The sequence below is a fragment of the Ammodytes marinus genome (assembly GCF_949987685.1).
Source record: "Ammodytes marinus genome assembly, chromosome: 17".
Taxonomy (NCBI): Eukaryota; Metazoa; Chordata; class Actinopteri; order Uranoscopiformes; family Ammodytidae; genus Ammodytes; species Ammodytes marinus.
The window spans coordinates 6111669-6132792 of NC_137221.1; the positions used below are offsets into that span (position 1 = coordinate 6111669).

The 21124-nt window shown below is 41.1% G+C and overlaps 2 protein-coding genes and 1 long non-coding RNA gene across 7 annotated transcripts; 1 reads left to right on the top strand and 2 right to left on the bottom strand.

Annotated features, from left to right (window-relative positions):
• Positions 1-863: 863 nt before the first annotated feature.
• LOC307263694 (uncharacterized protein) lies at positions 864-5942 on the bottom strand. Of its 2 annotated transcripts, none has more exons than XM_080044913.1 (6): positions 5745-5942; positions 5098-5322; positions 4902-4966; positions 4542-4619; positions 2454-2842; positions 864-2167 (listed from the first exon to the last, which is right to left on the bottom strand). In XM_080044913.1, the coding sequence occupies exons 2-6, from the start codon at positions 5273-5275 to the stop codon at positions 1066-1068; spliced, it is 1812 nt and encodes a 603-aa protein (XP_079901039.1). In that variant the 5' UTR covers positions 5276-5322; positions 5745-5942; the 3' UTR covers positions 864-1065. The 2 variants fall into 2 exon arrangements, with proteins under 2 accessions (XP_079901039.1, XP_079901038.1); XM_080044912.1 differs by having other exon boundaries at positions 4542-4685.
• Positions 5943-7048: 1106 nt separating this feature from the next.
• LOC307263877 lies at positions 7049-10868 on the top strand. Its single transcript, XR_013845295.1, has 7 exons — positions 7049-7096; positions 7331-7374; positions 7772-7862; positions 8467-8551; positions 9139-9223; positions 9688-9760; positions 10001-10868. It is a non-coding gene; the product is annotated as an uncharacterized lncRNA (long non-coding RNA).
• A 151-nt stretch (positions 10869-11019) lies between these two features.
• usf2 (upstream transcription factor 2, c-fos interacting) lies at positions 11020-18469 on the bottom strand. Of its 4 annotated transcripts, none has more exons than XM_080045738.1 (11): positions 18008-18469; positions 17211-17254; positions 16272-16384; positions 15852-15971; positions 15561-15717; positions 15099-15186; positions 14723-14767; positions 14148-14206; positions 13571-13686; positions 12936-13064; positions 11020-12567 (listed from the first exon to the last, which is right to left on the bottom strand). In XM_080045738.1, exons 1-11 carry the CDS (start codon positions 18043-18045, stop codon positions 12478-12480), a joined length of 999 nt encoding a protein of 332 aa, XP_079901864.1. In that variant the 5' UTR covers positions 18046-18469; the 3' UTR covers positions 11020-12477. The 4 variants fall into 4 exon arrangements, with proteins under 4 accessions (XP_079901864.1, XP_079901863.1, XP_079901865.1 ...); XM_080045737.1 differs by having other exon boundaries at positions 17166-17254; XM_080045739.1 differs by lacking the exon at positions 14723-14767 and having other exon boundaries at positions 17166-17254.
• Between the last annotated feature and the right edge of the window lie 2655 nt (positions 18470-21124).

Below are 21124 nucleotides of genomic sequence, written 5' to 3' on the forward strand. Positions count from 1 at the left end.
CATTAGATAGTCCACCTGGTTAAGCATGGTAGCACTCGACATTGTTGATTGATCATCACTCTGCCCGGTAGATAGTAATGCCTCTATACTTCTCAATCTGCAGAAGACCTTCTTCTGTAAACTCTGGTTCATAAATGTGCCATCTGTTGTATGTTTGACTTTGAATGGCATCTCGTCGTCGTCTTTATAATCAATCCGTGTTAACTTGTCCCTTGAATAAACCGCGGTCGCGAGTCGAACATCTGATTGGCGGATTAATACGCTGCACTGGAAAGAGTTGGCGTGAACTACTCCACAACAAAGTGTTAACATAAAAGGCGGCAAACTAACCCAATGCAAAAAAAAAATCCCACATTCAGTGTACAATTGAACGGATGTTTAGTTTTTAGGAGAGGATTCATTAGATGGTACAGTGGCGTCACTAGGCTGTTTTATTCGTTATATTTTTTTTTTCAACTTTCCGACAGTCTTTGAACGCCCCTCATTCAGTAAACTGTCAGATCAATATAGGTAGGTAATGTAAGGTATGTCTCACTTGTATTCATTTTACTCTGAAATAACTTGGCATGGAACTGTAGATGTCTGGGGATCCGCAGCACATCAGTCAGGTAGCTATTTAACGCTATAAAAAAAAAAAATTGGTGGAAAAATACATTCACGTTATTTTTATCTACATATCAATTCAAAGTGACACCTTAAGTGCCGAAGGAGGCAGAGTGTGATTTTTTTTTTAAGGATGCACTGAAGGTTAAGATAATTGGAAACAGGTTATGGCCAAAAAAGGGAAACAATTACAAGAAGGCAAACACTTGGATGTTTCCTTTGAAGGTTTATTGAACAGGAAAAAACAGTCGAACAGGTAAATTGTTGTTGATAATGGACCAACAGTGGCCTTCAGTTATCTCAGTGCCACTATTATCTCATTGTGGTCTAAACTCTTCCTGGTGAACATAACTCATGTGCAAAAGAACCCAGGTAGTTGCACACACACAACCTGTTTAAACAAAGTGAAAAACATAACATTTGTGTCCCCCCACGCTCTCTTTTTGGGGGTCCGCTCGCTTATTATATTTTCGGACGTATCTCCCTGAAGACCAGAGAGCTCTCATTGGCTATTCCGCTGATCTCTCCGGCCATCGCTAGTATATCCGTGGAGCTGGCCTTCTCCGATCCCTCAAGATGTTCCATTTTGACATTGAGAGGGTGAGGTAAGGCCATCTTAAATTCCTCACGGAGCATGTCATAGCCCATCGGAGAGTGGATCATCAGCGTGGCGGCGAATTCTCTCAATTTCGGAGAAAACCATGCCCCTTTCTTCTTTCGCATTCCCCGATAGATTTCCAGAGGTACTTCGTTGAGATCTTTGAAAAGAAGGGAAACGTCATGCGAGAGCTCGGAGGTCTCTTCTGAAACCTTGAGTTGCTCCTTGAGTCTTTTTACTTCAGCTTGCATTGCAGACAGTCTAGCCTTCATCTTCTCCTTAGTCTTGTTTTGGTTCCTCACCTGTTTACTGACGGTACGCAGCGTATCCCGGATCTTGACGCATTTTTTTTTCATCGCTGTCGGAGATTCTGCAAAAAAGTAGTTGTGGTCCCTGTTGACGCTGAAAGTCGTTTCTGACGGCTCCGGTGTTCTTAAAAGTTCCGTCCCCGTTGTTCTTAAAAATTCCTGCTCTTGTGTTCTTAAAAATTCCGGCCATTGTAATGTTTTTGGAGGTTCCGTTGGTGCTGACACTGTGTAAGAATGATCAGATGCCACAAGTACCAGAGTGCCCTCCGTGTTTATGGTGAGATAGCCAACCATCCTCCTTGTCTCTGTCGGCATCTCAGTCTCCGTCTCCGTCTCACTCCCAGTCCCAGTCTGAGTGCACTTCTCTACGTATTCCCTCCTGCGGTCTTCATCTTCGGGCTTTTTCAGGAAATCGTTTGCAGATCTGGTGCACATGCCGCTGGGTGACTCTTTAGCATGTATTATTATTGTCTTTGCTGGTAGGGATCTCTCGGCGTTTGCAGCATTTTCGACTGCCTTTGACTCCAGCACTTTCTTGGAGTGTAATGACTCTAGCCCTTTCTTGTAGTCATATGGGAGGCAGTTGTAGCTGCAGAAATCCTTCAGGACTCCTTTATCATCAGGACCGTGGGTGATGTCCTGAGGCCGAGCTAACAACCTGAGAGAATGAGAAGAGATTAAATCAAAACAAGATCGCTCCGTTTATCTTTTGGTCATTCGATTTTCCTTTCACATAAGGATTATAGAAAACAAAAATGAGTAGTTATTTGAGTTTAGTTTAAAAAAAGAAAATACATTTAAATACAAGGTTTCTCTTTGTCAGGGTCGAAAAGGGATGAACTTAACTAAAAAACTAAAAAGAATAATAAAGTATCTACAGTCAATCACATGAGTGTCAAAATCAAATAGTGTGAAAACGTGACATGGTTTTCTGTTGAACTTACTTGTGGCATTTGTGGCAGACCTTACCGAACCATCTTTGAGGGATGCCATATTTTTTCCTTCCAACAGAATCCTTAGTGAGGCTTTTTTTTCTCTCTCCAACAGTGCCCTTAGTGCCGCACTGTTTTTTCTCTCCAACAATATCCTTAACGACGCCTTGTTGTTTATTTGTAACAACAGTGTCTTTGGGGAGGAGTTTGCGTGCTGGGATGCACAAACTGGAGCAGAAGAGTTCGGGGGAGCCCTTCCTCCTGTAAGCCGTCTGGCCTAGCGACAGGCTTGTGTGGCAGTTGGAACAGGACGTGGGCTGCAACGAGGGAACGGCGACCGGCGGCGACTGTGTTTCGCCTGCTGGAGTCACTAAGTAAGCCAATACGATGCGCATGTCCTCCTGTTAATAACATAGAGGTAAGATGAAATCAATTTAGACAATTATACACAGCAGGGCACATTACAATGTTGTAAATTCACAAAAGCAAGTTTTTTATGCAAGGGAGGGATAATGCCCAAGGATATAATTAGTAATTTTTAAGACTGCACTTGTTTTTTTTTATATCTGAATATACAGGCGACCCTGTGTGACTTGTGAACTTTAATGGTGGAGTCAGTGATTCTGGAGAATGCTTGTGGTCAAAATCACTTGTTGTCAAAATCAGTGGATATCTCATGACCTGTCCATACTGTGCGTGTGCGCTGAAAGAAAATCCAGTGTTAATACACAGCCTCAGCTCTGTAAATGGGTTTGTGTTAGCCGTGTTGCACCCCATTTGTTTACATACCTTTCAGCAGCTTGTGAAAACGCTTGGGCACACATGTACACTAAGTTATTGTCGGGGGAGACGCCTGCTATAAAATATTAGAACGTTTGTAAGGGTTGCTTTTCTGGAAGGCACTTATATCTTAAGCCTTACAAAAAGGTGTGTGTGTGTGTGTGTGTGTGTGTGTGTGTGTGTGTGTGTGTGTGTGTGTGTGTGTGTGTGTGTGTGTGTGAGAGAGTGAGTGAGTGAGTGAGTGAGTGAGGGCGCACTCACACTAGTGCCGTTTGCCTGTTCCGTGCTCAGCACGATTCAGCACGATTCCCCCCCCTCCCCACTCCCCCCGCAGGCCCGTGCTCACACTGCTCGTGGCCTGGGCACACTTGCACCTTGCCTACGTCACCGTGCACGTTTAGGATTTGGAGCTTAGTCTACTTGTAGGCTACGACTGTTTGTGAATATTTTCATCCGGCCAAATTTGCATCAAATATTCCACTTCCACATTAGAGCAACGAGAATCCTTAAGCTATTGTTTTTTTTTAAATGTAGTCTTGACGTAATAGGTCGCGGTGAACAGTCTCATATTTGTGCAGCACGCTGTTTATTATTAATATAACGGCCCGTCATCAGACCATATGTATCCGGATGGTTTTGTACACATCGATCGCTCCATCAAATCCAAGTCAGAACTTTTTGTATGGGCAGAGATCGTTTTTTTAAGTGTCTTTATAAAGTTTCTTGTTAAACCTTAGTGTAGGCTACTGTTTCCTTATCACCGGGCTGCGGTGTGTTGTTTTGGGTGCGTCTCCACCGCCATGCGTAAATGCAGTTATGACAGCTGACGGGAGGAAAAAGAAAAAAAATCATCTGACGAACGTGAGTAAACACGAAAACCTTTTTGCTGTGCTTTCTGAGCCGACCTAATTAGCTCTCTCCCTCTTTTATTAGCCCACACCTAGGCTTACACACACGTTAATTCTCACACATTATAGCTACAAGTCCAAGTGGTGGGCAATTCTGGTGCCGACTAGTAAGGCAGCGGACGTTAACGGACAATGCATCCTTAATAAATTCACGTCAGGAACGCCGCCTGTGCGCTTGCTTGTGCGCGTGTCATCTCATTAGCATCTGTACTTTGGCCACGGCACACCTCTCCCAGGTGTGCCGTGGCCAAGGGGCTGTTCCGTGCTGGAATACGGATGGCGTGGTCACACTAGCCAAACGTTCTAGACTTTAGTATGCTAATGAGCTTTGGCACGGGGCCGCGGCCCTAGTGTGAGTGGCCCCTGAGTGAGTGAGTGAGTGAGTGAGTGAGTGAGTGAGTGAGTGAGTGACCTTTGCAGTGATGGGCTCTCTGGTCTCAGACGTTGAGGATATCAGCGCTAGATTGTTCTCCTCGTCCACAGGTTTTTCCTTCACCGAGACCGAAGGAGGTGAAGGGAACCATTTAATTGGCTGATCAGCAACACATGACCTTTCCTAATGCATACATTTAAAAAAAATTGTTGTTTGGACTTCCACTAACATTACTTAAGTGAATTCAAAATAATAGTTTTCTATGTACTAATATGATAAACCTAAAAAAGACATTAAAGCTACATTTGTAAACGTTAGATCAGACATTTGAGAGAAGCGCAGCAGTCTAGTCACAACTATAACTCCAATTCACACACTAGAACAGATATTCTTACTTACAGTGTCTGGTGGTAATACATTGGGTTCCTCCTCCTCCCCAGTGTTACTGTGCTCTGCTTCTAAGGCTGTGGAGGGGATAAATAATAACAGACAATAAAGATGTGGTATAGAAAAGTGCTTTTGGAGCAGCAAGATGCAGAAAATGTAGGCAAAGCAGGACACCAAAACGTTGTGAGGAAATATTCAAGAATCAAACCTTCTGATCTTATATTTGAAATCATAATGACAGGTGAACTGCAGCGATCCACATCCATCTCTTCCACCTTTTCCACCTGGGCTTCGTTTGCTGTAGAATCACTCGGTTTGGAACCAAGAGATGTACTGTCTTCTTGAACCACATCTTCTCCTGTTTTCGTTATCTCCTTCTTGTCCATATTTGTGTCCAGACTTCCATAGACTCTGCACCTGCTCCCTCTGTTACCTGTAAAGGACAATAAACATTTAACATTCAGCAAAATTATACTTCAGCTATTCAAAAAAATAAAATCATTAGAGTGTGTGTAGTGTAAAGTGTAACTGAACAAACCATGACGTGTTGAACAAGATGGCTGTAAACTAAATAATAAACTCCTCTTTTTTCCTTTGAAAGACTAAATTAAGACATTTTAATAACCAATTAGAGCAATGTTTCTTAGAGTAATACATTCAATGACTTTCTTGATATATCAAGGCTTCACTTTGCAATGTAAACAAACTAACTTTAGTGTGACTGCTGCACAGACAACTTACACAAAATGTACATACATACGTTCAACTTCACACTAACTACCCACTGTACTTTTTACTCGACTTGTTGTCATTTTAAAAACAGAGTATATAAAGCCGTAACGTGCAGAAAATTACCAAAGGCTGTGTCCTCCGCCAGTTTCCGTGGTCGCAATGTTTAGTCCCAGAATGCTTTAAATTAGCGTTGTTTTGCTAATAAAAATACGACTTTTACCACATATCAAAGCCGTCAAATGCTTGTAAATGTGGTTCTCTTAGCGACATATTGGAGCCAAACTTATCATACGTCCATGGCAGTATGTAGTTGCGGAGCGTTTTTCTCCTTCTTTAATTTACTACCAGGGTTAACTTCTTCTTCTCTGATTCATGGCGGGAAAACAAACCAACGCGTAGAAGCATTATCGCCACCTACTGTACCGGAGTGTATAACACTAGGCATGGTTAAATGGGTTAAATGCTAAAACCCCTACCAATATCTATCTATCTATCTATCTATCTATCTATCTATCTATCTATCTATCTATCTATCTATATATATATGTCTGTCTGTCTGTCTGTCTGTCTGTCTGTCTGTCTATCCATCCATCCATCCATCCATCCATCCATCCATCCATCCATCCATCCTTCTTAAAGATACAGGGTTATATCATAAACAAATATTTTCTCTTGACCTGAACTTTTCTGAAGCCTGGCGTTACACTACAGTACAGTAGGTGGCGCTATCGCATTTGATATGTTGAGATACCTGGCCATAGATAGGCCATATCTATGTACCTGACTTACGTGATTTCTTCGATGGAACTTCATAGCCAAGCCACTTCTCCGGGTAGGGATGCTCTCCACTTGGCTTCTTATCCACAAAGTGGAAGGAGCACACATAGGGGCGCTTTGGTGGCTTCTTTAGGTTTAACGCCTTTAGCCACATTCTCAGTGCTTCATCTTCCTTCGGAGGTGGATGCAGATTGTACGGGGCTCTACAGGTACACTCGGACCGAAGCTGACTCCGATGTATATAACATTCCTGCTGTAGAAACTCCCGTCTTTTCTTCCAATTATTATTGCAGCCATGGACTGAACATATGATGCTCGACATGAGAAGTCGCACAAAAATAATAGCTAGCTAAACTAATAATAAACACTAGACTACAGACTATTCTAACAATTCATTAAAATAACAAACAAACAAACAAACCGCTAATTCACTGTCAACAAACTGCCACTACATATTTTCAACAAACTGCTTTTAAATTATCCTACACAATAACTTTATCAACAAACCGCTTCTAGATCACTTTCAAAATTACGTTACTTTCACCGTTACAAAAAAAACCGCTACTTGGCGCGACCACCGGAAGTCCAAACACAATCGGAAGTGCTCCCCTGTCCTCTCCATGGTTACGGTCTAGAATAAAGTAAATGCGTGACACTTCCGCCGTTTCATTTGAAGGCAGCAGCAAGAGAGCGAGAAGGTACGTTTATTCAATCTGCTTCCATCCAACTCTAATTACAACATTTATAAAGTTTATCACTTCGTTTAATAACATAATAAGCCTTTAGGGATGATATCATGTCGGTCTTGTTGAGGAAAACGTTTTGTTTTGTAACTGTTAAAGTCGCTTGAGATGCGGGAACTGTACTTCTCCTAGCTACCACGATTGTCTGTTTTAACCAGGTTTTAACAACAGCCTTTTTTATGTTTACAGATTGTAACGTGTGTGCGAGCAACGTCCAGCAATAATATGGAAAGGTAAGACTTGATTTATTTGAAGTTATGAACCATTTAAGCAGCAGCAGTGTCTCCCATAGTCCATGTGTAGGCCTATGAAATCTAGATTGCGAAAGGAGACGACATGCTAACACGTGCATAGTAATACAACTTTTTCCGATCGACTTTGACACGTTATATTTAGTAAATTCTGCAGAACTCCAGCGAGACCTTGCCTGTAGTGGCTCTGTACTTTCCTATAGTGTCTGCTAGAGAGACCAGAGGCGGTTTGAGGCCCTGCTATGTGATTCCTCATGGCAGGGTTATATGCAAACCTCTGACAAACTGTATAGTGTGTATTGTTGAAAATAGCCTATTGAGGAGACCATTTTGTAATAGTACCCACTATTTACAGTGAAATACTTTTTGTTTTTAACAGGGCTACAGAGATGAAGCCACGTCCTGCTCTACTCAGACCCCCTGACTGACACCTCGAGTTCAATCTAGTATGATGAGCTGAAAACTACAAGGTAAATTTGTTAAAAAAAAAAAACACGTCAATATTGTAGTATATAGAGCTACATATGCAGTTATTACAAATGTTTAGCATGTAATGAGATTCATTTGTCTTTATCACAGGGACACATTCAAAAGATTGTATTTAATTGTTTTTAAACCAAAATAATTCAAATTACCCAATTCTCATCAAACAACTTGAATATCTTGAAATGAGAAACTCATTGTCTTAGTTATAATGTCCCTGTGTTAACTATGTATCTGGACCTTTCTGTGTTGGATATATTGTGCAGACCTCCAGCGAGACTGAGCCTGTAGTGGCTCTGTCTTTCCTATAGTGTCTGCTAGAGAGATGTGAGGCGGTTTGAGGCCCTGCTGTGTCTATCTTTACTGCAGGGTTATAGGTAGACCTCCGACATTATGTTTAAGTCAGGCAAATTTGTCAAGTATTAATTGTTGTAGGTATAAAATTGTGTAGCATTTGGGGTGAGGGGGAATGCTGTGTAGTTATTTATGTTCACCTTGAAGAAACACTTGAGTCTTAACAGGACAGACTTGTAAGGAACATTTTGTTTTAGTATTGGATAGGCTACTAATGGTTAAATGCTTTTTTTACAGGAGTCCAGATGGCGCCAGACCTGCACTGCCCAGACTTCAACATGGACATCTGGTGTTCAAGAATGATTTTGAGCTGAGAACTAAAGTGAGTTTTTTTTTGTTTTGCAATGTGAAGAGAAACACGCAAAGATGTTTAGCATGTAGCACAAGACAAATGGTTTGTCAAACACCTGACCCAGTATTAGAAATATTTAATTTGTTTTCAAGGCCAAATAATCAAATTGTCCATCAGACCACTTTACTATCTTAAAATGGAAAACACATTCACATAATTTCTCTCTGGACCTTTCCGTGTTGTGTGTGTATATATTGTGCAGACCTCCAGCGAGACTGAGCCTGTAGTGGCTCTGTCTTTCCTATAGTGTCTGCTAGAGAGATGTGAGGCGGTTTGAGGCCCTGCTGTGTCTATCTTTACTGCAGGGTTATAGGTAGACCTCCGACAATATAATGTTTAGGTCAGATTAAATGCCTGTCATACTGACAAACATGTCCAGTATGTATTGTTTTAAAGTATGAATTTTTTGTTTAAAATGAAGTAGCATTTGGGGAAAAAAATGCTGTTTTTCTGTATGTTCCCCTTGAAGAAAAACTAATTGAATCATAACAGGACAGACTTGTAAGGAACATTTTGTAAAAGTATAGGATACTAACGGTAAAATCCCTCTTTTACAGGACTCCAGATGAAGCCAGGCCCGCTCTGCTCAGACCTCTAGACTCACATCTGGTGTTCAAGAACGATTTTGAGCTGAAAACTAATGTGAGTTTTTTGCCAAGTTATCAGAAATGAGTGAAGATGTTTAATGTGTTACAAGAGATAAATTATTCGTCAAACGTTTGGATACAGAATTAGAACATTTAATTGTTTTTGAAGCCAAATAATTCCAATTGCCCCCACGCCTATCAAACCACTGTAATATCTTAAAATGAAAAACACATTCTATGAGTTCTAATTCTGTGTCCCTGTGTAAATGATTCCTTTTTGGACCTTTCCGTGTTGTGTATATATAGTGCAGACCTCCAGCGAGACTGAGCCTGTAGTGGCTCTGTCTTTCCTATAGTGTCTGCTAGAGAGATGTGAGGCGGTTTGAGGCCCTGCTGTGTCTATCTTTACTGCAGGGTTATAGGTAGACCTCCGACAATGTTATGTTTAAGTCCGATTGACTACCTGCTTCAGTGTTGTCTGTTTGCTTATTGGCTGAAAGCTATTTTTCTACTTTACAGGAGTGACAGCTGTCAGACGGTGCTAGTGAGCGCTGGAGTCTGTCGTGTCAAAGTTCTCCTGGGAAGTCAAGTGGTAAGTTTAACTTTTAGGTTTCAAATGATGGATGAAACTGGATTTTAATGATCCTGTTTATTTGCCGTTGATAAGTGACAAACGGAAGTATATTTCGACATATCCACATTTTTCTTTATGGATTTTCTTGGTCAAATCTTGCTGAACTCATTTGGAATTTACTCATAACGTGTCTAGTGTAGTTCAGACAGGCTATTGGCTGCATTTGTAAACAAAACGTTATTTTCTTTTTTTCTCTAGGCACAGCTTCCAGCCTCGAAGACGTTTACAGGCGACTACGTGGATCGATATCTTCTCGGCTCCTCATTGAAACCTGACTGGACTTGCACCAAGACATGAATGAAATGTTATTGTACAAGGCATTTGATGAGAAACACTCTTAAAAATAAACTTCAAATTGTCTTAAATGTGGTTTTAAGTTCTTTAGCATCTTGGATACAAACTTGTGTATTGTTTTCAAACACGTCATTTGAAACTAAGTCAAAATACTTCGTCAAAAAATCTGTTTAGATGTGATAAACAACACTCGGTTATAATAAACACTTCTGTTTTATTGTATCAGAATTAGTCATGCCAGTGGTGCGTTTCCATGCTGTGTGTGTGGTTACTCGGTGTAGATCAAGCTGTGAAGTTAGTGCTCCCATCACTCGCTTCCAAACTTCTCTCAGCACATTCCTGACTGTGGTTGGTTTACAGCCTTCTGTCAGCAGCAAGGGTTCCCAGAGTTAGATTGGGGGAATGTTGAGAAAAAAAAGTCCAATAAAATGCATGGGGGCTAGTGGGCTGGAATCATGACTGAACCTCTATTCAGTTCCCAAGTGACCTGTTAATCAGATATATGGCACCAGTCAAAAGTTTGGATGCCTTCTTAGTCAATGGTTTTTTTCTATGTAAATTAATATTGAAGACATCTAAATTATGAAGGAACATGTATGGAATGATGTAAACAAGTGTTTTACAAACCATAAAACGTTTTATATTTAAGGTTCTTCAAAGTTTCTTTAATGAGTTTTGCACTCTCAGCTTCATGTGGTAGTCGTCACCTGAAATGTTTTTCAATGAACAGGTGTGCCTTGTCAAGAGTTAAATCCTGGAATAATCTTGCCATCTTAATTACCTCGTTTGAGATGTCGCCGTCTTGCTAAGACCTGCGCAATTATGACGCTCGGCTTGCTGAGCGCACAGCATTTTTGCAGCATTTTTGTTGTGCGCTCAGCAAGACGCGCGTCATAGTAAAGCAGGTCTGAGCAAGACGGCTCCAAGTCGAACGAGGCTAATGTGTTTGAGACCGTCAGCAGAGGTTGGGTTGGTACAATGGTCTCTACAGTGAATAGCCCTATTTGACTACTGTTCTAATCGGCAAGAACCATTCAACTAAATTAAGAGAGACAACAGCCCATAAGACGGTCAGTCAATCTGTTGTAGGAACTGAATGTGGGCCAAGAAATACCATTAGACCAGTGAGTCGAGTCCAAATTCGAGATTTGTTTCCAAACATTTTCCTGTGCTAAGTTTGTTTATTCTGTTATGAGAATAAACCTTAGAAAATGTCCACTTCTCTGACACACCCAATGTTACATAGTGCACCTTTAATCTACAATGTAGGGAAACAAGGAAAAACATTGAATGAGAAGGTGTGTCCAAACTTTTGACTGGTACTTCACAAATAAACCATATTTTAATGCCCATTAAAAAGGATTCACACGTTGAAACTTCAATTCACCATACTCTCTTTTATCTGTACATTGCACCAAACGGGGACATACCAGATATATCTACACTCTATTGACTTAATTGAGTCTGGGAACCCCTTGCCATGTACCCTATCCCAGTTACCCTGAGCTATATGTTAACTCCTAGATTCTCCAACAGGCGTCTATTAAGGCCTTGCACTAAAAATTAAACTTCCCATGCCCGTGCAATCAAAACTGTCCTAACTTTCACCATCAGAAAAGTATAATTTTTTTTCTTACCGACACTGATCATTTTCATCAAGTTTGTGAGCTGTTGCCTGGTGCTTGGAGTGCCGGTGTAAAAAGGTTACCCCTCCCCTCCAAGCTGCACACAGTACGACTATATACACACATAATCCACTGCACTGAATAAAACTATCCTTAGTAACCAGGAGTGATGAGCAAGATCATAATATCTGGTTTTGCCCCTTATTCGTTTGTCGTGTACACATTCCTTAAAGACTAATAAATTAAATGTCAAAATGGGAGCTGTCATTCATGTCACATTTAGTAGTTTTCAAACACAGCAAATGTCAACAACAACTAAACAAAAAAAAAAGAGGAAAAAGTACGAGGAGTTTGTGGTACAATTAAAAAAAAAAAGTGAAATTATTCAAAAGTTAAATTTGCTGTTGGCAGGTTCATAATTTAAAGTAAAAAGATGAGTTTGGTGCAAGCGTCGTGGTTGCTGTGTAGATGTCCTTGTTTTCCTTGAAGCAGAGCGGTGAGAGGTTCAAGTGAGCTACAAAGTTAACGGATTTCAGAGCGTTCAAATGCCTTCGAACAGCTAGAAGTGGAGTAGGTGGTTTTTTTTTCAGTTTGCAGTCCTTCTGCGTGTGTGTTTTTTGTTGTTGTGGTCCAATTTCAGTTGGATATTGTCTCTCAAGGTATTTCCTATGTTCCTGGTATTATTGTTCAGTTGGGGGCGGGAGGAGGGAGCGACATCGTGTTAAATGTAAATGTTACAAAGTGTCCAATTCACAATCACTGCGCCGACGCGTCTCCGTTCATTTCTATGCCGTGCTGCTGTAGCTGAGCTCGAAGCAGTGCATTGTCGTTCTTCAGTTCCTCAATCTAGAACAAAGTAAAAAGGGAAGATAATTAGACAATATGACGAAAGCCTCTTTTATGCTTTTATTAGACAGTTTGGAAAGACAGAGATGAATTGGAGCAGAGAGGGGAATGACATGCAGAGAACGACCACGCGCCGGATTCAACCAGTGGTCTGCTGCTTCTGAGGGCTGAGAAGAAGAATTTGCATATGCTTCATGATAGTCTGCCCCTCTTTCCTTTAGGCCATCCATCCATCCATATAGGGCCAGTTTCCCAGACATGGATTAAGCCTAGTCCAGGACTAAATGAAAATTTGAATGGAGATACAGAACTAGGCTTAATCCATGTCTGCGAAACCGGCTCATAGTGTAGAAAATGTGAAGTTTAACCTGTTGTCTAAGCAGCTCGTTGTCCACCTCCACCCGCTCCACCTCTTTGTAGCTCTCCGTCAGTCGCTGGTTACTCGTCCGCAGCTCTCGGATGTAGTCGCACGCTTTGGACAGGATGCCTCCTTTGCTCTGTACAAAACACAAGCACATCAGCAACATGGCAGAACAGAGCAAAATGCTTTAAATATGACTCAGCACTTCCTGGATTACAATTTATTTTTAAACCAATGGGGTGACTCATAGATCTTCACTGAACTTTCCACCATTTTCACTAAACATTTTCAGAGCCTTTTTCAGCTAAACTCTTGTTAGCATACAGAGCTAAACCAGACTAAAAACAGAATAGTAAAGACTTATAAGAAATACTACTTAATATAGCCTCTTTTCATTGGGCTGAGACTGTTAGTTAGTGCTTCATTGTAGTTTTTTAAAATCTGACTTTTAGTTCTGACAGAATGCATAGAAAGTGAGTTTATTCAAGATGTAATTGTAACACACATATAAAAACAGCCACTTTCAGCAGCTTGTCCCTTAATCTCATCAAAAAGCCCTGTGTTATTAAATCCATCTGTCATTGTTATGTTGAAAATATACAGTATATATGGGTTTTTAGAAGAAAAAAAGTATATATTTACGTCTGAATTGGCCGCGGCACTCACCGCCCCAGTCCTGTTGTCGAGGCTGCAGTCGGGGATGATTTTGGAGAGAGTGACGATCCAGTTGTTGATTTTGTCTCGTCTTCTTCTCTCCACTGCAGGAAAGAACAAAAGTTATTTCTCTTGTGGTTCATAGATATCCCCCTTTTTTTTAAAACACATTTTAAAGAAATACATTTTTTTGTGGCTTTCAATTTAGGATTTAGTATGCTTAAAAATACCCGGATGTCTACTACACATCCAGCCGAGATTTTTTAATATCAGCATGCCTTTAGGGCGATTCCGACCCACAATCCAGTGCGCACCGGAAGAGACGTCACATAGACGGGGCCTCCATATAAAAACAAACAGGGATGCGACGGATATAGAAGCAAGAGGCCAGATCAAGGCGCAACGTTATGGGGAAATGTAAAAGTATGTCCCAATTGTATGCCTACTCCATGCTAACTAGATTATTTTTATGGTCAGATGTAGTATGTGGAATAGAAAAAAAGAAAGACTGAGATTTGGAATGCAGGGAACATGTCAAACTCTCATGACACCAAAGGCCACTTGCCTTCGTTGTGTTGTGCTCTTCGCCGCTCGTCTCTGGGCGCCCGAGGACCGTCCACCTTCCTGTAAAGACACAACAAAACAAATCTGATCATTAAATTGTGACCTAAAAAAGGGACCAGGTTTTCCCAATATTAACCAAATATGTCACATTAGAATCACTGGAATCTAATTAAAACAATTGCGGTCAAACACATAAAAATAATATAATAAAATAATGATAAAAAGAGAAGGGTTGATTGACGCAGAGTTCCCACATGCACCAACAGTTTGGTTCTTTATCAGCATTAGGATAAGTAGGCACAACCGAACCTTCAGGTGCTTCTGGGGATTTGTGGGATCCAGCCACTGAATAAGGATGTTTAATCATTGTGCTATTAGGCTAATTCATGCTAACGGCACTTTGGGGTTTAGTAAACAGGCGGCTTTTAAACTAGCATTATCCAACGACACATAATTCATGAAACAAGGATGCTAACGGTTGATTAGTGATAGTGATCCACCAAATGTCTGTCTGTACAACACATGATGGGGGGGACAGGGTGGGGGGGGGGGGTCGTATGTGAAAGGTCTCCTCACCAGTTTGTGCTGCCATGCTGCAACATCTCGCTTTCACCGAGGTCTCTGGGGATGGCAGGTAAGTAGGACAGAGGGTGGTGTTCAGATGTACGATGTTTTTTTTTAGATAATGGAAATTTATGTTTTTGAATTTATAAATATATCTTCATTTGTACACACATTTACAAAACCAAATCATTCCAAAACAGGGGGAAGGAAGAGATAAAGGAAATCCGGGCCGTCGGTAACACGTTTCAGGGGAAAAGGAGTGTGAGAGAGTGTGCAGGCGATACGTCGGCCCAAACACGTGGCGGTGGAGAGAGTTATGGTGATTTGGTTTACATTAGGGCTGGGATGAATGTTTGGGGGGGGGGAAAGGTTTTTCTGTTATACTCACGCTGTGTAGGTGTGTGTGCGCGGTGCGATGGAGCGCTGGGCCGTGGTCTGGAGCACGTCGGGGGGGCTCATCATCACGTAAAACTGGCCTGGAGACAAACCACCAGAAATTTCGTATAAAAATAAAGATATTATGCAAAATGCGTATAAATGAATATGAATATAAATAGTTAATGGCTAAGAAGCTAAGTTTTGTATAAAAGTAATGATCAATCAATAACCTTTATACTTCACTCGAAAGATCCTCATTTACAGTGACAACGAGCATACACAATAAATTAAGTATATAAAATACAAAAATATACATAAAAAGAGCGAGAATGTATATTAGGGCTTTGAGTGCGAGAAATGCGCTATATAAATTAAATATATTATTATTATTATTATTATTATTATTAATAAGAATGATAATATGCCAAATGTGTTCTGTATTTTCTCAGGTCATTCTAGGGCGTTCTCTCACCTCCTGCCTGTGCGATGGCCTGGTCAGACTGCACTGACACGGCGGTGGCTGTCCCATCGCTGACGGTGGCCGCGGGGAAATAAGCGAATCGCGTCTCTCCTCCGACCGTCTCCCCGCCCGGACTGCCTCCATTACTGAAGGGGTTCTGGATCACAGCCTGGCAAAGGTCAACGACAGGTCAGTCAAATGGTGAATGGACAAGATATAACATAAGGTAAAGGGCTGTGTATGTCTATGACTGTTATTATCTCCATGACAGTAAAAGAATAAACAGTGTGTTTGTTCCCTCACCTGAGCCACGGCCTGAGGGGCTCCGGTAAACGCCGCAGTGGAGACGACGCTCACGGCTCCCGACCCGTCAGTCGTCGCTTCTAACTGATCTTCTGTCAACTGGACCACGCGATAGGTCACCTGAGGGGAGAGGGCAGGAGGTTACAAAAATAACAAACCCAAAAAGGAACATTTACACTGGACTTACAATCCTTAGATGTTTTTTGGGGCGTTTTTTGCTTTATTAGACAGTTTGGATAGACCGAGTTGAAATGGGGCAAAAATTGGAGGACATGCAGAGAAGCGACCATAGGTCGGATTTGAACTGGGATGAGGACTGAGCCTCTAGGGGGACGCTCTAACCACTACACCATGAGCGCCCCCCAGGTGTGTCGGTTTATGCTGCTGTTGTAGAAGTCAGAATAGGTTCTCGGTGCTCACCTGTCCTCCACTGTTCTCTGTTCTGAACTGGTACTGCACATTGTGTTCAGCGAAGGCCTGAGGGACGCCTGTGATGGTCACTGCAGTCTGCTCCTCCCCCACCGCCTCGGCCGCTGCAGAGCAACACACACACACAGGTCAATACACACACACACAGGTCAATACACAGAGGTCAACACACACACAGGCCAACACACACACACACACACAGGCCAACACACACACACACACACACACACACACACACACACACACACACACACACACACACACACACACACACACACACACACACACACACACACACACACACACACACACACACACACACACACACACACACACACACACACACACACACACACACACACACACACACACACACACACACACACACACACACAGGTCCCAGTGATTTACATCTGTCACGGTGCACCCAGAGGCACAACTATTAACTAAACAGATGTGAGACCGGATGCCTTACTGCAGACGGTGACTTACTACAAACATGCAAATATTGAGCTTGAAGGTTTTAAAAAGGTGCAGTGTGTAATATCTGAATGTTTAGTGGGATCTAGTGGTGAAGTTCTAGAATGCAACACTCCCTGGGAAACCCCACCACTTTCTAATAATAACAGAGGCTACGGTGGCCTTCAAGGACAAGAAGCTAGTGACTAAAGAAGGCATCGTCCACCACTGCCTCAAGTCTTTTCCACAATAGCAAGTGATGAAGTGAAGATGTATTTAGTTATTTATTCCAAATTATTTAAAAACATACTTAGGGATATTTTATCTAGGCTAAATCTTTTCTGAAAAATGTGTTTATGCCTGTCAACCTTTTTTTTTTTTTTTCAATTTCATTTTGTTTTCTTTTTACTTGTTGGGAGTAAATACATTTCCAATTCCACGTGTCAGGATGAGAAGAAACGAGGGTCGCACCTTCCTGTAACTGCACCACCTCTTCCGTTTCCTGTTTGTCGTGACTGAAAACAAAAAGAGAACAACAGTGGGTCAAATACAAGCTGAACACAACATAATGTACACATACGATCAATAGTTATCAACGGATTTGATGCGTACAATTGCTCTCATGAACAGTTTTGGCAGAAGGGCGCCCCCCGGTGGCCACATGAGGAAGTGATTATACACATAAATAAAGTAATGCATTATATTTTGACAGCAACGTTTTTTTTTTTTGCTAATTTCAGAAGGAAAAATGCAATTATTTGAGAATTAAAACACCCAAAGTCTGAGTGGTCACATTTGATGCACGAAGCAAGACAAACTTGAGATATATCCTAAATAAAACACTCCTAACACCACCCCCCTCCTACTTTAAATTTTAAAATTTTAAATAATAAAAATACTTCAAGGCTTCATGTCCAGTTACTGCAGAAAGCAAATGAATGTCACCCTTAAAAACAGTAACGATTTGCTTCAGTGGATTTGTATTCTTTGGCAGTAGATAAACCAATAATATTGATGTTTTAGATTGGTAGAAAAGGGCGCACAGTTTACTGCTATCAATGTGCCCCGTGGATAACGAAAGCTGCACAGTCACTAACTCAAGTACAGTAAAACCACAAACGAAACATTGCCCGTGCACCAGTAATAAAACTACATGCATATCACTAAAGTATGAACACAGCGTTGTTGCAAAGGATAGAAAAGGCTTTATATAGGCCCGCGGTGTTGGGTGCCATGACAGAGCAGGAAGGGAGTAGCAAGCCGCTCACCTCGCCGAAGTGTCCAAACCTTGCTCCAGCATATCCATGGAAGGTTTGACGGCGTGTGAGTGTGTGTAAAAAAAAAAAACGCCGATATTCAACGGCACTGATTTACGGAGAGATGGAAGCGCTGATCACGGGGACAAACACACGGGTCATGTGAGGAAGACAGTCCAGGACACGTGAGGCACCGAGCGGGCAAGAAGCTAAAATGGAGGCCGCTGCCGAGAAGGACGGACGGTGGTGGTGGCGTCTGCGTCTGTGCGGGAAATGGAAAGAAGAAGAAAAAAGAAAAAAATACTCTCTGGGTGTTTACGCTGGTTGACGGAGGCTATGGGGCGCCTGTGTGCGGGGTTACGATCGGTTAAATATCCAAGATTAACCTCTGGATGGACCCGATAGACGAAGATTTCCTAGTTAAATTCGCTGGGAATATTTTTTTTTGTCCTTGGTTGCCTTTTTTTGTGTTGCTCTGGGTCGCACAGCTGCTATGGTGTATCCGCGCAAAGCTGCGGGCTGCGACATGCGCTCAATAAAATATGGAGTGGATTCGTTACTAAGCGTCGAAAATAAGATTAATTCGTTTTACTGTAATAATTGCTTTGTGTGGGTCAAGATTTCAGATATTGTCACATACTATTCACGTGACTCCTATGATGTAGCCTAAACAGTTTGCTGCTTTAGAAGTGGATTATCGGCTCTGATCCGCGTTTATTCTTGGATTAAAATGTATATTATACTTGTATTATAATCCTTGGAAACAATGCTATAGGCCTATATGTCTCCCAGGCAATCATATCCAAGTGTAGGCTACAGTATTAGTTTTGTAAACCGCTGACAAAGCAGCTCTTTCACTGCACTTTTTTTTTAGGTCCATGTGTGTTGCCCAGGTGACCGCAGAGATCCAATCCGGGTTTTCCCTCAAACCACATGACAGACACCCTCCACGTCGTTTAATCTATACGGAGCTCTCTCTCACACACACTGACGCTTCTCATAATTCACCGTTTTTATGATCGAAATCAAGACACGCGTTGTTATGTAGAAGAGATCATGTTTTCTTGTTGCAGACAGTCGGTGGCAATGAAATCCATCCGATTGTTGCATGTAGCCTAGGCGACGGTGTAGATCTGTCTGTGTTGCAGCAAATAGCCTAGTCCAACCATGACTGAGACCATTATTCGTCCCTCCCCCCTTTAAAAGTTTAATTACACTCATTCATTTAAGCTTTTAATTATTTTTTAATGAACATCCTTGTCCTATTGTCGTTTTCATTCGACGACAGTAAGATCTGTCTGTGCATGACGTACATTCACTGGAGAGCTGCATGGCGAACTGAGAACTCACAGCTTTAAAATGATTAAATAATTTAAGGAATGGGACTGAATAGGACGTTATATGCACATCAGAAAACAACATAAAGAAGTAGGCCTAGTTTACACACGTTAAGAATTAAATTTGGTTTAAAATCCTCAACATCTTAATAAAATATAGGCCTATATATTTTTTAAACTAGCCTACTACAAGACTACAACTGCAGCAATAACCAATTCTATCATTTAGCCTATAAACCATTTCAGCCATGCAAGCAGCCATCAGTACACATTAAAATTTAAACAGTGGTTCCAGGACTGTAACATCAAATAAATAAGTTAATTCTGCTAATTTAAGCTTCTTTTTTATAGGCAATCTTGTTTGAATTTTTTTTTTATTGTGCTACTTAACGTTTATTTTGTGTTTGGATTAGTCTAACGTTGTTCAATAAAATGTACAAACAAAGTAATAAAAACATTATTTTAAACGAACAATGGTGCCCCTGACCAAGGAGTTTAAGACACTGACTCAATTTCACATGGTTTAAATCCACCTCATTCCCCACGTGTTTACACATCTCATTTCCCATCTGGTTTGTCTCAATCAATTCATAAAATGCCCTTAAAAAATAAAAACTTACAGATGCCTACAATGAAGCAGAAATCTCTCCCATGTCATGTTTACACTGATGGAAAAGTCACAAGCACACAGAGATGAGAGGCAACCATCAAAAAACACACTTCTACAACAGCAGGGCCCAACATATCCACTAACACGTTTTAATAATTCATTGTGGTGTTTCTAAAGAATGCCTCTGGATTAAGCTGGATAATTGGTGGTATCCATTGCAAAGTTTGCACACACACACACACACACACATACAGTACATTCCGGAATCCTTATTTGACCTTCTAGAACTTCGTCACATCCAGTTTTCCCCGTTTTTATTTTTTCCCCAGTTAGTGGAAAACATAACCACACGTATAATCAGAACCATGAGGATTTGTTCCAACTAGTAAAGCCACACAGACATATGTTTAGTGTGAGTGTAGCACATAGACGCAGGACTTCCATGTTACTTATGGAGGCACTACTAGGCTATTAAATGGAAACATAGTGATTCTGGAGAATGCCTCTTGTCAAAATCACTTTTTTTCAAAATCAGTGAATATCTCCTCATGATCCGCTACTGTCCATACTCTGTGCGTGTGCTAAATAAAAAAAATCCAGTGTTAATACAACAGCTACTGTATAGGATACGGTGGGCCCCCTTTGTTTACATATTCTTAGTTTTTACAGACCTGTGTACAGAGCTTGTGTATTAACATCAGATGTTTTAATTGAAAAACAAGGACCATTTCAAGATGGTGTTTTTTGTCATTTTCTGTAGACAACAGCAGCAGTCGGTTGAAATGTATTTCTTCAGGTTCCCTTCAACAATGCAACATGAAAGAAGAAAAGAAAGAGAAACACACCAAGTTAAAGGGTCACCTGACACTTAAAAAACCCACAATAAAAGTGCACAAATCTTGAAAAAGTCATAAGTAAATGTAAAATTAAAACAAACAAAAAAATTCAAGTTGCAGAGGAGCTAGAGACAAGCTGGCCATCTACGGCGCCATTTTGATCATTCAGATTATGTTGTCTGGAGGCACTGGCAGTAGCATGTATAAAAACTCCAGAACTGTATTTAATAGTTAAAAACATCTCAGCATCTTGTATAACTTGTTCATTTTAACTTCATGGTGAAATTTGAGTTGTGTGGTTTATGTCAAACTAAGTAAAAAAAAAAAACTCTCTCCGGGCGACAGA

Excerpts from the sequence above, each read along its gene's own strand:
- LOC307263694 (XM_080044912.1), bottom strand. The coding sequence starts at position 5,275 with ATGGACAAGAAGGAGATAACGAAAACAGGAGAAGATGTGGTTCAAGAA. Across the intron at positions 4,967-5,097 it reads TTCAAATATAAGATCAGAAG|CCTTAGAAGCAGAGCACAGT; the intron begins GTTTGATTCTTG and ends TCCCCTCCACAG. Across the intron at positions 4,686-4,901 it reads ATGTATTACCACCAGACACT|GAAAGGTCATGTGTTGCTGA; the intron begins GTAAGTAAGAAT and ends TGTATGCATTAG.
- usf2 (XM_080045737.1), bottom strand. The coding sequence starts at position 18,045 with ATGGATATGCTGGAGCAAGGTTTGGACACTTCGGCGAG. Across the intron at positions 15,187-15,560 it reads GGCCATCGCACAGGCAGGAG|GCCAGTTTTACGTGATGATG; the intron begins GTGAGAGAACGC and ends GTTTGTCTCCAG. Across the intron at positions 14,768-15,098 it reads CGCACACACACCTACACAGC|AGACCTCGGTGAAAGCGAGA; the intron begins GTGAGTATAACA and ends TGCCATCCCCAG.